The sequence below is a fragment of the Eufriesea mexicana genome, unplaced genomic scaffold, assembly GCF_001483705.2.
Source record: "Eufriesea mexicana isolate 0111107269 unplaced genomic scaffold, ASM148370v2 scaffold124, whole genome shotgun sequence".
Classification (NCBI taxonomy): Eukaryota; Metazoa; Arthropoda; class Insecta; order Hymenoptera; family Apidae; genus Eufriesea; species Eufriesea mexicana.
Genome location: NW_016908357.1, coordinates 3,094,438 through 3,108,668, shown reverse-complemented (window position 1 = coordinate 3,108,668; position 14,231 = coordinate 3,094,438). Strand labels below are relative to the sequence as shown.

Below are 14,231 nucleotides of genomic sequence, written 5' to 3'. Positions count from 1 at the left end.
TGCCGAGTGTGATTTATCCCTTAGCTATCGGCCAGATCTGCGATTCTATCGGCGAGAGGCGAAGCGCAGGATGAAAACAACGAGCCATACCTGACTGACTCCGTCTGGACGTCTTCGGAAAGCGGCGCTGCTGACGGGGGCGGCGGTGGTGCCTGCTGATGATGTACCGTTTGCCGAGCCTGGGCCGAGTCGTCAGCCGTGGGCACTCCTTGCGGATTATCCAGCTGCAGAACCGGAAACGCGTCCAGCTCCTCGGATAGGCTTCCGGCATCCGCTGGGTCCGTGTAGGAGCCGGTCAACAGATCCGCCAGAGCGCTACATCCGAACGGGCTCTGGAAAATTCGCATGGAAACCCGTCTCGATTATTCCTAGCTATTATTCGTACATTTCTTTAAACTTCTACGCGCGAACTTTGAGCAACTATCTCAGATCTCTAGACTTGTACCGTCAACTCGACGAGAGTTGTTTGATCGCTTCGCTAGAGGACTCGATGATGCACCGATAGTCCTTCGGATGGGCGAAGAGGCGTCGAACGGTCGTTAACCGAACCTCGAAATTCTCCGATCTCTGATAAGCTAAATTACGATGTTGGAGTTAACGCAGCACTATTTTATAGCAGACGGTTATTCGCTTTTTCTATTGTTCCTACGAAGTCGGAGAACGCCGGGAGAGCCGCGCGAGCGGCAAATCGAAGTACTCGACTGCAAGGCGGTAACATTGTCCGACCACAATTGCGAGCCGTGTCGAGCCATCGATGTACAGTTGAGGTGCGCAGTGAGGACGTCGGAGAGGAGCGAAGCGGACTCTCGTATCGCGTGTTGTCTATAACTCGCTGTTCAGACAGCCGCGCGGAGATTTCTACGTTGAACCGAATACAATCGAACCCCTGCTTTTTAAATCAAAGTCATTTTACTCGCACGAAACCTGCGCTCGTTCCACGTGACCCTAACCGTCATCCAAATGCCTCGTCGTTGAACATCGACGAGATGCCACGATTTCTAACTTTCCTCCCTGTTCCGATATAAATAATCCCACATCCCACGAATGTTAGCGCGATTATCGCGTGACATTTCACTTAAAGACACGCAGCTGAGCTGTTGACAATGCTTCGAGCAAAAATATATATATATATCGGTAGGAAAAAGAATATATAATTGAGACGACGATTAATTATCCCGTGAAAGGAAGCGAAATTCATCGCGGAAAAACGTCTGACAAGGTAACTACTGGAGGATACCAGTGTAAGGGAGGTGGGATGGGGTTGGATATTCAATTTGCCCGGTTGGTTCCGCTGCTGGGCTGACATTTCGTTCATCGCTCCCTCGAGGACCAACGATCGAAGTCTCAGCCTACCATAACCCTGACTACGGCCTTCTAAACGGCCTCCTGGAGCCGTTCAACCTCTCCTCGCCCTCGGCAAACTTCCTACGAACAATTACGACAGCGTGGCAGCGTGGCCCCGCGTGTTTCACGCTGGATAAGCAATTTCGTGGCACGGCTAGACCGACCGTTGGCCTCTTAATTACCCGTGACGATCCCGGAGACGATTCCAAGACGAAAAGACTTTCCAAGACGGAAAATGTACGCGGAGAAGGGATAGAAACAGGTAGGACGACACTCGAGATCCGGGTACGTGGGCAGGAATGCAGATGGTGCACGATAAGCGAATGCAGATGACGATCAAGAACGCCGGAACGTAGGAGGGCAGATCTTGTTGCGGGTCGCGCCAGACTCGCGGAGTTCGAAGACTATGGGACAGATAAGATAGCGAAATAGTGAAAGTCCCGCGAGCTCGAGCGCCCCACTAAATACAGGATCCGATAATTACCCACTAGACGACGTTCGCGTAAATTCCGTTCGTGCTACAGGAACGCGTCGTTTTTCCTTTCAGATCTGTTCCTCCGACCCCGTTACCGATTACGACTAACCGTGAAAACAACGACGAGAGATAAGTTAGGTAATAGCAGAGGGTCGATTTCAAGCTCGTCGTGCACTCTGATTCGAAATATAAATAACAGCGGGGAGGAGAATTATTCGAAAGGAGGATGCTAAATGCATTAAGGCACTCACAGAGTTTTAAATATTCAAAGAGAAATCGACGCGAATAGGAAAGAAGTCAAAGGCCACGCGAGAGAATGCAAAGGAAGGCCACCTGAAATTTGGAGGAATAGCGAGGAATAATCGATCAGCGGTCGCGGTAGATTGAATAACGAGAATAATGCGAGGTTAAAAGGGGTGCGCGATGGCAGGTCCCGGTGAACTCTGTTGCTGACCTGATTATAATTAATAATAAAGGATAAAGGGGAGGGTTTCACGCGAACCCGGAAGTCACTTTACCTGTGTCGGTACAAGCATGATACTTTGCGCTACCGGCACCGTGAACGCGGTGGTCGTCGTGGTGGTAGAAGATGGATTCGTACAGGCTAGAACTGGAACGGTAGCTGTCGCCTGCCGTTGATGCCGCTGGCGGTGTGGTTGTTGCTGTTGCTCTACGTCGTTCCGCGTAATAGCCACCGCACGTTGGCTACCGTTGCTGTTATCGCTGTCGCCGTTCGGCGAATGCAGCTGCCCTGCAACAGAACGCAAGACACCCTGAAGCTACTGTGCCAGCAAAGATCCTTCGCGTTCCCTCGTCTCGATCCCTTAGCTCGCAAAGCCTAGCACGTACGGCATTGGACGTTACGCTTCTCGTAAAGCCAATTACAGAGACTGGAGAGCAATTTAGAGCGGTTAGCCGGCGCATCTCTTTTCCCATTTTCCATCTCCAATGAAACGCGTGTGCTCGCGCGTGGCGTCTATCTATGGAACATTGTTCCAGATTACGATGAAAAGTTCGGGCTCAAACCAACGCGTTTATTGTCCACGATGAAACAAAGAGGGACGAGGAACGAAACTTTCTGACACGTATTCCGCGCAACGACGCGTTGAATGTACGCGCCGGACTATTTCTAGCCGATACAGGTACCATGATCGTTTCTTTCTTTTGTCCAGACGTGACGCCTGAGTGGAATTTGTTTAACAACTGCTACGTACAATATCTGCGATACTGAGAATGGCCGGCGTCCATGGTGATCATCTCTGCGACGTCGGGAGATGTCGCGCAATCGAGAGACGCCGAACCCGGATGAATTCGGTACCGTGAAAGGGGAACGCGCTGCACGGGCCGATTCTCCGAAACGCGAGTAAATTTCGACCACCAGGCCAAGGATGGCCCGGCAGCCAATCAAATTCGAAAACCACTTTCACTGGTTGCCGATTTTCTGGCCCGGTGTTGCGCGTTTTGGCCGTTATCACTGCCTGGCCACCGACTTATTAGTCGCCGAATTCTCCTCCTCGACTGAGGTCCTCGACGTCCACGTTTCGTCCTATATAGGGTAGCTTCGGCACCCCAGGGAGACATGAAATCATTGGCATTTAAAATACTACCGAGCCCGTTCTATGCAGACAGCCACCATACCCCAGCTCGATTATTATTACGCGATATTATCCCTAACGCCCGGGGGATGATTACGTTCTCGCCAGCGAACAGATCCGTGGAACGAATCGTGAGCAAACAAACACGAAAAAAACTCGAAAAATCCCACATACCGATAGCTATAGCCTAAACTACATATTTTTCCCGGATCGATTCGTCTATGGAACGCTGGGTGCGTAATCCTGAGACAATTCCATCGCGCGATTCTTCTCGATCACGTGCACCCTGCACTGTCAAGCGTGCCGCCCCTTCGAAGGATCGGAGAAGATGCGAAGCAGAGATAGTCACGGTCACCTAAACCGCCGATTCGATTCAATTTCGCAAGAGGGATGGTGAAAGGACCACCCAGTGGTTTTCGCTGCGTAACGAGTTGCTTTGCCTGCCAGTGGACGATCGCACCGCGGCGGGGTCTAATCGCAGAGGGGTGTAGAGGGTGCGAGGCGATTAGACGCGATAACGACACCGTTCCGGCGTGTTACAAGGGGCTGCATGCGAGGCTGGATAAGTACCCGTGCAAACGTGTCCGCTGTCGAATCTACGCAGCCATAAATCGCAGCGCAGCCGGGCCGATCGGGCAGAAGTCTGTCATTACCTAACGAAAGTCATAAACGCTCCCCGTAGCCCACTCTCGCGGTACCTTTAACCTTTTCCTTCCCTCTGGTTCGCGTCCGTGGAAGGTGGTCGCGCTCCACCAATTAAGACAGCTCGGTCCAAAACAATGAGCCCTATCAGACAGCGGGGATCAGCGAATCCGCGGAGCAGAGGCGCGAGTGGAACCGATCCCACCTACGGGAGCGCATACTAGAGGAAGCAGGCTGCACCTGAGCCGTGTGCACGTGCACGGAAGGACTCGATTAACTTCTACAACGCTAGCACCGACAGCACCGTAGGCAGGGTAAAGGCAGAGGTAGCCAGGGTAGGGTTAAAGAGTAGGGTTAGCCGAACAGCGTGTGCCAAGTGGATTACACCGGTATACACGGCCCTCCCACGAACCACGCCTCTCCACGTGCCACCACGTGCAGCCACGGCGCACACCGCCACTTGCTCCGTTCCTCGCCGATTTCCTCTCGCGAATTAACCACTCGTTCCTTCCCTTCTCCTGTCCGCTTCTTCCTTCGCTTCCTCCTCCTGCGTCCTCCGCTCTCTGCCCTTTCCCGGGTAGCCAGGTTCGAGGATCGTGCGTTCGATCTATCGGAGGAAGGTTCGAGACGTCGACGAGTGTCGGGTGTCGAGTGGTCCAAGGATTTCGAGCAGATCCGCTCGAGAGCGCGGTTCAAAGATAGGTTAGCTCGGTCAAAGCGTGCGCGCGTGGTTGCATCGCAAAGGATCCTTGGGACGCGTTAGGTTTGCACGTCGGTGCCAGTGATCGAGAGAGAGAGAGAGGATCGCGAGGCGGACGGATTCCCTGGTTGCGTAATCGGCGGAAGGAATTTAGAAAATTCAGGATTCGAAGCGAGAGGGGTGGCAGGATCGCGCGGCTCGCGCGACTCCTCGAGAGTCGAGGCTTCGGCGGGCTGGCGCGAAGATGAAATTTCGCGGGATTTTTCACGCGCAGCCGAGGATCGACCCACTTTCCGCTCGAGCGGAGAACGCCAGTGACGTCACTGTAAATAGTAGCATCGGACGCGTGTACTGGCCAATGATTAGGCATGAAATTCTTATAAGTTACGGGCTAATTGCAACGATCGTGCGGACCACGTGTTTTTATTTTATGCCTCGCCGAGATAATTGATATCCTTCATGAATAATTCATTCTTGCGGCGAGTTTCTTTCTAACGCGTCGTTTGCGAGAAAAACCGCAGCCATGAGGAGAAAGAGAGAGGCTATTAATAGACGCATCGCAGGACTTTTCTTCGTTGTCCGTTACCTTCGAGGCTCGGGGATCGTTATGTTGCCGATCAATCGACGCGTCTCGTATGCAGGCACACCTAACGACGTTAGCAACCGGTGGTGGGTGCGCGTGCGTGCGCGAGAGAAAGTAGGACCTGATCGTGTCTTGCAGCCGTACGCGACACATAATCGCGCACCGAGATATCTTCGATTTAAAGCTCGCATCGGGTCGCCCACACGAGCCGAGCGTCTCTCCGGTTGGACGATCGTAATTAACCCTTTCACTGCTAAGTAGGGACAGTCGTGTGCCGGTCTGTCGTTTGCTCGTTTCCTTTTCGCAGCTGCGCCAACCCGGCTCGGGTTATCTCGTATTCTCCTTATTTTTCTACTCTCTTTCGATAATCTAAATACCTCCGTGGCACGTGTCGTTACAACTTTCTGCGCTTTTTTAATCCTCTTTCGTTCTGCTTTTATTTTTATCTCTCCCTCTTTACACTCGCGCCGCTCGACTTTGGTGTTCTTTCTCTTTCGCTTCCGTCGCCGCAGGATTTCGGAAGAAGGAGACAGGAGAACAACTGGATCGAAGTGACCACGTGATAAATTCGCGGCAGCTATCTTCTCGGTGCAATTCGACGAGTGATCATTCGTTCGCTTGGCGTTTCGCTGCACTTTCGAGTTCGAATTCAATTTTTTCCTGAATAAGACTTGTGCGAATTGCGGAATCTTTATTGGCGTTGGATCCCGAGCCACACGCGTGACGTACGCTAATCTCTGCGGACGCAGCATCGTCTAATCTGCCTAACATTAAGAGGCAAACTTTAATAGCTGTATACCCGTGATTATGGCGCGAGTTTTTCACAGCCGCAAAGTACCCCGAAGGCCCCGCGGGACCTATTTAGCACTTTCACTATTAAATTGAAATAATTTCCATTTCTTGCCCGCTCCCGTGGAGGATGGAATTTTCTTTTACTTTTCCATTAACGTAAACCGAGCGATTACTCGAGTATCGGGGAAAATCAGTGATTTATGAAGTACGTAATTTATTTACGACTCAATTTCGCGTGTTTTACGCGGAGAATGTTTCCCTCGGTTAATATAACGCGGTTTTATGCCATGTATCTTCGAGCAGCGTCGAAAGTCGAATGAATCACGGGATCGTCGAATCGGGCATAAGTTAATTTGAAAGTTCCCAAGCTACGTGCAGTCTAAAACTGGTCCAACGCGTGCAGTCGGTGCAGCTTTCTCTTTCGTTGAATTTAGCGAAAGATCGATGACATCGCAATTAGGATTACGAGAACCGCTCGGGGAATCTGAGTCATCTTCGCGTCGCGATCACGGCCAGTCGCTCCTCTGATAGGTCCACGCATTATTTATCCTCGCTTATCGTCGCACTCGACGGTTCATTAGCTGTCCATTCACCGAATTGGTCGAATTATCACCTGCTTCGTAATTCGTCGGCCACGGCAACCATCGCGTGGACGGAAAGTGGATGAAAGAGAAAAAATCCTATCTATCCGAGGTGCTAATCGTTCTATCAAACATTCGTCCTCCCGTCACGCGTTCCTTCGAAGGGACTCGCCTTTCTCGCTCAGAGATCTCGCTGCGATCTTTCGCGAAAGGCGACTCGCGTGTTTCGTCGCTGTATCGGACACGTTTCTACGCCCAAACTGATCCCGTACCACCCGACGAACCGAGCTGTCCGTTACTTCGACAGCTCGGGGTTCCACGATGCACGAGGGAACGGCGGGGCGATGGACGGGCCCCGCGAGAAGGAGGAAACTGAAACGTTACGGAGGAGAGAAGAAACACGGGTCGAATCACGGATCCGTGAAAGCAGGACCAGGAAAGCTAGGCTGAAACAAATTGTCCAGATACCCTGGAAAGATTAGATACGTTCTCGGTGGATTGACCTCTGCCGATAAAAGGCTAGCTAGCGCGGGCAATAAGAATACAAAGGCCGTTTCAGACGCTCGCGAGCTAGTCGCGGCTCGCGTGGTCCGGGTTAGAGTGCGGCTTACGGTGTCGAACGAGGTGAAAGAGGAGCTTCGACGTGGAGCAACGCGAGGGAGGCGAGAGAGAAGGAGGATACGGAGAGCTGCTTGCGACACGCAGGCTCGAGCAGCCAGGCTGATAGGTAGGTAGGTAGGTATATCGCCCCCTGACCCCGAAGAACTACCGTGAGACCGGCTTAGCTCCGGCCGGAGCACTCTCCTTTGCTCTCTCGGCGTGCACCGCGCGTATGCACACGTACACACGCGTGTGCACAGGCCAGGCCAGGCGCCGTGGAATAAAGAAGTGGGAAGGGGACGATGGTGTGCCGTGACACGACCAAGAAGAAGAAGAAGAAGAGGAAGAAGACGAAGAAGAAGAAGAAGAAGAGAAGGATGCAGAGGGAAGAGAGAGGAGAAGGGAACGACACGACGAAGGATGTGTGACTCGTGGGTGCAGCTGCAATGCGGCCCGGCTGCATTCAGTGGCACACACAGGACGATAGCCGGGCTTTTCGATGGCACGCCAGGATTATCCTCACTCGCCAACAAACGCCGTGGAATGAATTTCGTAATCGCCGCAAGCACGACTCCGGCTCACCAGGATTCCTCTCTTCGCGGATGCGTGTCTACACGTTTCGGTCCGGATTCTTTTCGCCCGACAGACCTTTCCGGGTTTCTTTCCCCCTCTTTCTCATCTTTTCGTCGTTTCGTCCATTTTCTTGCCGCGTTTTCCGTCGAATTTCGTCGCAAGATGGAAGACCGCGTCGAGTGACAATTGGTCACCGGAAATTCTCGAAGATTTTTAAGAGAAAGTACCCATCGTTTGGGCATGTTTTGACGGAAGATGAATAGTCGTAATTGCGAGGTCTCGCTAGAGATCCGGCGGGGAAATAAAAAATACAGGTTCTCATGAGGTTTAATGACTTTTGGATATCCCCGATTGCTAATCGTACGATAGGAGAAAGTATCCTCAGCGTGGATACCCGGGGAGCCTCGGCGTAAGCCTTATTCCCTTGCTCGTGGACGCCTGGAGCCGTGACACAAAATCACTGGAGAATCGCACGGAGCACAATGTGTATCGGACTCGACGGTCGAATTACCATTTAAACGGACAGCCCGGCGCATCCTGGGGAAAGTCTGGCCGTAAAAGCTGGCACGGAAAAGTGTTCGACGGCGGTAGGGCCGCGTGGTGGATCGTCGTTCGCGGATATTCGGACGGTCCGACAAAGCGGTAAATTATCGACGACCCGTGAACAGGAGAACGCGGGAACCGAGCGAAAATGGCTGTGCATAAATCAGCAGGCTAGAAAAATGCCGAACGATAATTACAGCCTGTGGAATTTTACGAGGGACTGTCTTGACGCTCGGCCTGGAAACGAAGAATAAACACGTCGGGACAGTAATGATTCTTCGTCGCGTAATTCACAATCGAGTTAATCGAGGGTCGATTCTCTTTTCCTTTCCTCTTTCTTTTTTTTTTTTTTATTTTTCCTTCAGACGGTTCGAAGAAAAGACACGCGACCACAGTGGCAAAGACACGGAGGAAGGAAGAGGGACGGAGATCAGTGAGGAACGAGAAAAGAAGGAAAAAGGAAAAAAAGAAACGCAAGCGAAGAGGAACGTGGACGCGTCTCGAACGTAGGCAACTTTTTCTAGGCGTCGCGTAAGCAATCATCCTGCATACTTGGGATGAAAGAATAAGCAAATAGAAAACCAGCCGAGCGGCTTGCTGCCGGCGTTGCAATTATATTTCCAGTGGCGCATCGCGTTGTGAAATTCGACATAATTTCGTCAGCCTGCGAGGACGAGAGGAAGGAAGAAGGAGGCGGTGGGGGGAGAGGGAGACAGGTGAAAAATTCATGCACGAAGGTAACACGGCGAAGAAGGATTCACGCGTATCGAAACGAATGGCGTAGAGCGCAAAATGGCTGCACGAAGCGGCTCCACCCACATCCTGATCTTCGCATGCGTGTTCCACGCTCTCGTATATCGATCCTTTGATTCCTCTTCGGCCGAGGCACGGGAGAGGAAAACAAAAGAGACGACGCGGCGGAGAATCGCGGAGAGAAACGTGTGCCTCGACAGGCGTCGAGATCTCCGTAGTGGCGTCGGGGATTTTCCCGATTTCCCGTTGCGGAAAACAATCGCGACGATTCGTTGCTGCGAAGTCGCGATACTATTCCATCCACGCGTGACTAACCCGAGTGTCGCGATATCTTCCCCGAGTAGACGCGCAGTTTTATCGGCGATGGCTAATGAAATTTAAATCTTCTCTCGTTAACGGTGTCTAAAAAACCGACGCGAGCGACGACGAGATTGGCGTCGATCTCGCGCTGTTACGTCCGTAACGATTAATCCTGTCCGAGTGTCCGCCGAGACCATGAATTACGCGGTTAATCGCGAGCACCGCGATGCCAATTATCTACATTGTCGTCGGGAGGCCTCCGCGAACCGGACAAGGCGAAAAAAGGCGCGGGAAGATGAGAAAAAAATGATGACGGAGCGGTTTGATCACTTTCCTTTACATCTACGCTCGTCTTAGGGAGAGACGAGGAGAGAGACACGCGTGTTACGAGAGGATTCAGCGAGTTTCGCGCGACGATCACCTCGAGACCGCGCATCCTGCGAAACCGTGGTGGACAGTTATGCAAGAGGCCGCGTTTGGCGCGTCCGCTCCGGCAGGTTCGACCGGTCTTAATCGCAATCGAGCCGTCCAGGCGACTTTGTCCGATCGAAACTAGTCGGCTTTCGGATAGAAACGGCCCCGAGACACACGCGACGTCGATTGCCGCCCGATTGAATATTAATAAATTATTTTCTATCGGCACGTGTCGGCTACTGCGTTTCGTGGATACCGATATCGTACGCCGCGCAACGTTCACCGATTCCCGACGAAAAACTATCCCATTTGCGCGCGTAAATACAAGGTTTATGGAGTTGGCCGAAAAGCCGCCGAGCTGCAGCCGCTGCTGCTCTCGCGACGCGGATCGTGAACCCCGTAAGTGCTTCCAGACTTCTACGCGACGCTTTTCGAGTCATCGGATGCGGGGACCTTGATACGAGACGATTGCCAGATGTCGGGGTGGTTTCCTCGCGATCGTCTCGGTGAAGGGGGGTAAAGGGGACGCGAGGTTCACCGAGGTGAAAGGTTTCCTATGTTTCGTTTTCAACGTCGAATCGATGAAAATTGACGTCCGTTTCGATTGGCCGGAGAATTCTTCGCGTTTGGAAAATAATCGTACGATTTCGCGAGGGTTGCGCAGGCCAAGTATGGTGTTAGACGGTTTTACGTTTCGTGAATCTGTTGAAATTCCACGGTGAAAGGATCGCGTTGGATAGTTATCCCGTTTTATTGGCGCAGTCGATCATTCGAACGGCTTTATCCTCCCATAAATTGTACCATAGTCTAAAAGTCTTATCTGCTACATAAATTAGACATTCAGGTGCAAATACGGAGTGTTTATGCCAGGCTCTGAGCATCTCAAGGCTAAGTGTACCATGATCCGTCCGTATCACAGTCTGGCTATCGTGTTCTAATTAATACACATTTTACGTTTCCTTTCTCGCATTTCCCTTTACTCCACCCGGCGATCCTTATTACGATCAAGGCTCCGTCTTCTCGGATACTCGACATTTGCCAGGCCGATTGGACGCGGCGCGCATTCGCTGGTCGCGCGGCGAGACGAATCTGCGCGCGACGATTCGCCGGGAACGAGGCGTCTTCGTCTCGCCTGGCGACCGCGATCGGTAATTTACGATTATCACGCGTAATCCCATCGATTTCCAGAAATAAAACGCACCGTTCCGCGCGACAGAAGCTGGACGAGATGTCCTCGAGGCGAGACTGCGACGCGGCGCTCAAGGACGACCACGATTCGTAGTTCCTCGCCGACAAAATGCGACGTCCACGTGCGCGCGATTCGCTCGCGAATTCGCCTGCTGGAACACGCGACCACACGCTGCCTTCTCCGACGTCTCTTTGAAGCTCCCTCGGTGTGCGTGCGTGTATTATATTCCCTTTCCCCGTCGCGTCCTACGGTACCGGTTGCTCGTCCTCTCACTCTCGTCGACCACCAGATACCGATGATGTACGCACGCACGCACGAGGGCGACTATGAACCGCGTACTTTCATCGAATTCGTTGCAGCAACGAATTTCGATCTCCGGCCCCGACCGACGGAAAGGGGAACAGAGGCGTGGAGAACCAGAACCAGGGATTCGGAGAACCGGCAAAGAGAAAAATCGGTCGGGGAACCTCGAGTTTCTAATCTCGTGACTGGTCTCATTGGGAAAACGACGAAACAGAGGGACAGATGGATTATCTCCAGGTTCCCAGGGACTTTCTCGAGTCCTCGCGGCTTCGATGACAAGTTTGCCTCGAATCCTCCGAACCTTGCAGCTTCGATACCGCTTCAGAGATAACATCGTTTAAATTAACGCCGAGCGTCGATTTTACGACTACTAATCTCGCTTACGCAACCGTATAACCTGTTAAAGATTCGCGGCGATCGCTTATGCAATCGATGCACAAGCGACACGTGAAAATGGAATTAATTTGTGCACGGCTGGCGACACGCGCAGGGAAGTTTATCCGCGGAATGATCGGCAAAGGTGCCAGACCCGCGTGCGGTTCCATCAATTACGCCGATTCCCGTAGGTTCGCGTCGCGCGAACCGCTCGAGACGAGCTGTCTTCCCGAGAGTACACGCGAGCTACCATCGCGGACAGACAAGACGGATCCGCGTCGGTACAGGCTCGGAGCGGTGGCTGGAAAAAGCATCGGCGAGATCCCTATCGGTTCGATCAACGCCGTACGAGGCTGTAATCGCGCTTCATCGGGACACGTCTCACGCCTGCTGATCGTGGGGGGCTCGCGGTTTTTGTCCCCCTTAGCCATCCGGGACAATATTCCGCCGATGGTAGGCCAACGAAATCGAGTAATTGAACGATCAACGCGAACGCTGGAATTCCTTTTTCGCGTCCGTGTCGATCTATCCCTGTACCTTTAACCGTGTAACACGACGTGTAACCTTAACGAGGAACCAATCGCGTGCGGCAGGTTCTCTCCTCGAGACGGTGCCACGAAGAAATTGTTAGCAACGCCTAACGCGATTGCTCGTATTGCGCAATCCAGACGTCGCGCCTAAGCGAAGGATCCTCCTCTCGCTAGTGCCGCGTCGAACCGATCGGCCGATCTTGGCGTCGCGAGGCGCGAAATCGGACACGACGGACGCGTGGTTTCTCAGCGAAACGCGTAGATACGGGACACACGCGCGGCTACACGCGAGAGGATCGATGGAAGACGTGCTCGGCACCTCGCGAGTCAGCTGCACGAGGAGGCTGCAACCGGTCGACACGTCGAAGAGAAAGGATTTACCGGGGTCACCGCGTCTACGCGGCACGTCACAAGGAAGATAACCACCGACTAATAGGGTCACTTAGGCTAAAGCGTGTGTGTTCGATCGAAAAGAAACTTTGTCGGACAGGTTTCTTCGCGGCGCGGTATTGGCTGCGATACACCGGCAATCTCCGGCTGAAGAAACGTTCGTGGGAAACGGCTGTGCGAGTATCGGTCCGCGCGATCTTCGTCCGATCCAGCGTCGTCGTAAATCCACGTTCGAAACTCGCCAGAAGGTTCTGCCTCCGCGTCGGAACCCGTACGAACGTGTGTCGATTAAAAATTCGTTGTCGCTAATGGCCGACGCGCAAGAAGAGTCTCGGTTCGCGGTTCGCCGAGAAAATTGCGCGTCCAGGCCGCGTATGGCGTTACGGAATAGGATGAGACGGATCGACGATCTATCGCAAAAACGTAGAATCGAAAGAAGAAACCTCGCGCTGCCGAGGCTCCTTTCTCGTTCCGATCCCCGTCTGTGCGTCTAGTTCTACCTGTCGGATGTCGCAAGCCGGTAGCATCGGTTGGCTCGATTAAGCGATCAAAGATCGATTAAGCGAGCCGGTTTTTCCGTCGCTGTTTTCTAAAGCCTATCCTCTCACTCGACGAGAAAATCGAAACAGCCGTCCGATACCGTAATTGAAATAGCTGACGCCTTTTTGCTAGCGCAGCGAACGCGTAACATCAACGTGTTCACCGGTTACATGCCGGTTTAAGGATAACTATGATAATGCCCCGGCTAGAAAGCGGCCAGTCGTGGAATAGGCCCGATCTAATAAGACTCGAGCAATTTTTACCACGTTGTAAACATGGAACAACGACGCAGCTGTTACCTCGTTTGGAACACCGTTGGATAAGCGAGGAGTAGAACGAGCGGTTACTGGTCAGACACGCGTACCTAGCTCCTCCTCCCTGTACCTTAACTCCATCCTCGTTGTCCCGTACGCGATTAATTCCCCGTTCCGTGACAGCCTTCCATCCACCTTCCGCCATCGATCATCCCTCTCTCGAGATCGATCAGAGCGACGGAGGATCACGGGAAACCGTGAAACTACGCCCTTCTTCTTGCACCGCGGTCCATTAACGATCCGCTGATTTTCCCATACGATAACCGATGCGGCATCAAAACCACGAGGAATAACCAACTCTAGAAATCAATTCCACGATCTTTTTCACGATATCCGCGGGCGAAACAGCTTTCACGTTATGATTTTCAACGTCCCCACCATAGATCCTCGAGCACGGATCCTCTGCCTCGTTCGGGCGAATTCGAGTACGGAAATCGGCGAACAGGTAGACACGATCCGACGAATCTCGTAATAGGTACCCTAATCCCATCCAGCTTTCTACACCGCCCGCGGCGGAGACTCGAGCGCGCTCGAGCGCGCGCGCACACGCTCGTTGTACGGCGAGCGAATCGCACGACGTCGGAACACGATTCAAGGGCCATACGTTTCCCATGCTTTGACGATTCTTTCCCTCCTCCCGCCTCTATCCCCTCTGCTCCTCGCGTGCACGCATCTGCATACAAATTCAACACCGG

The 14,231-nt window shown here is 52.8% G+C and overlaps 1 protein-coding gene across 1 annotated transcript in view; it reads right to left on the bottom strand.

Annotated features, from left to right (window-relative positions):
- Positions 1-14,231, bottom strand: part of Hr38 (Hormone receptor-like in 38) — a 35,122-nt gene that overhangs the window by 3,517 nt on the left and 17,374 nt on the right. Inside the window, exons 2-3 of the mRNA XM_017911111.1 lie at positions 2,338-2,570; positions 73-332 (exon numbers count right to left, since the gene is read on the bottom strand). Of these exons, the coding sequence (XP_017766600.1) occupies positions 73-332; positions 2,338-2,570 (493 nt within the window). The remainder of the gene's footprint in view (positions 1-72; positions 333-2,337; positions 2,571-14,231) is intronic.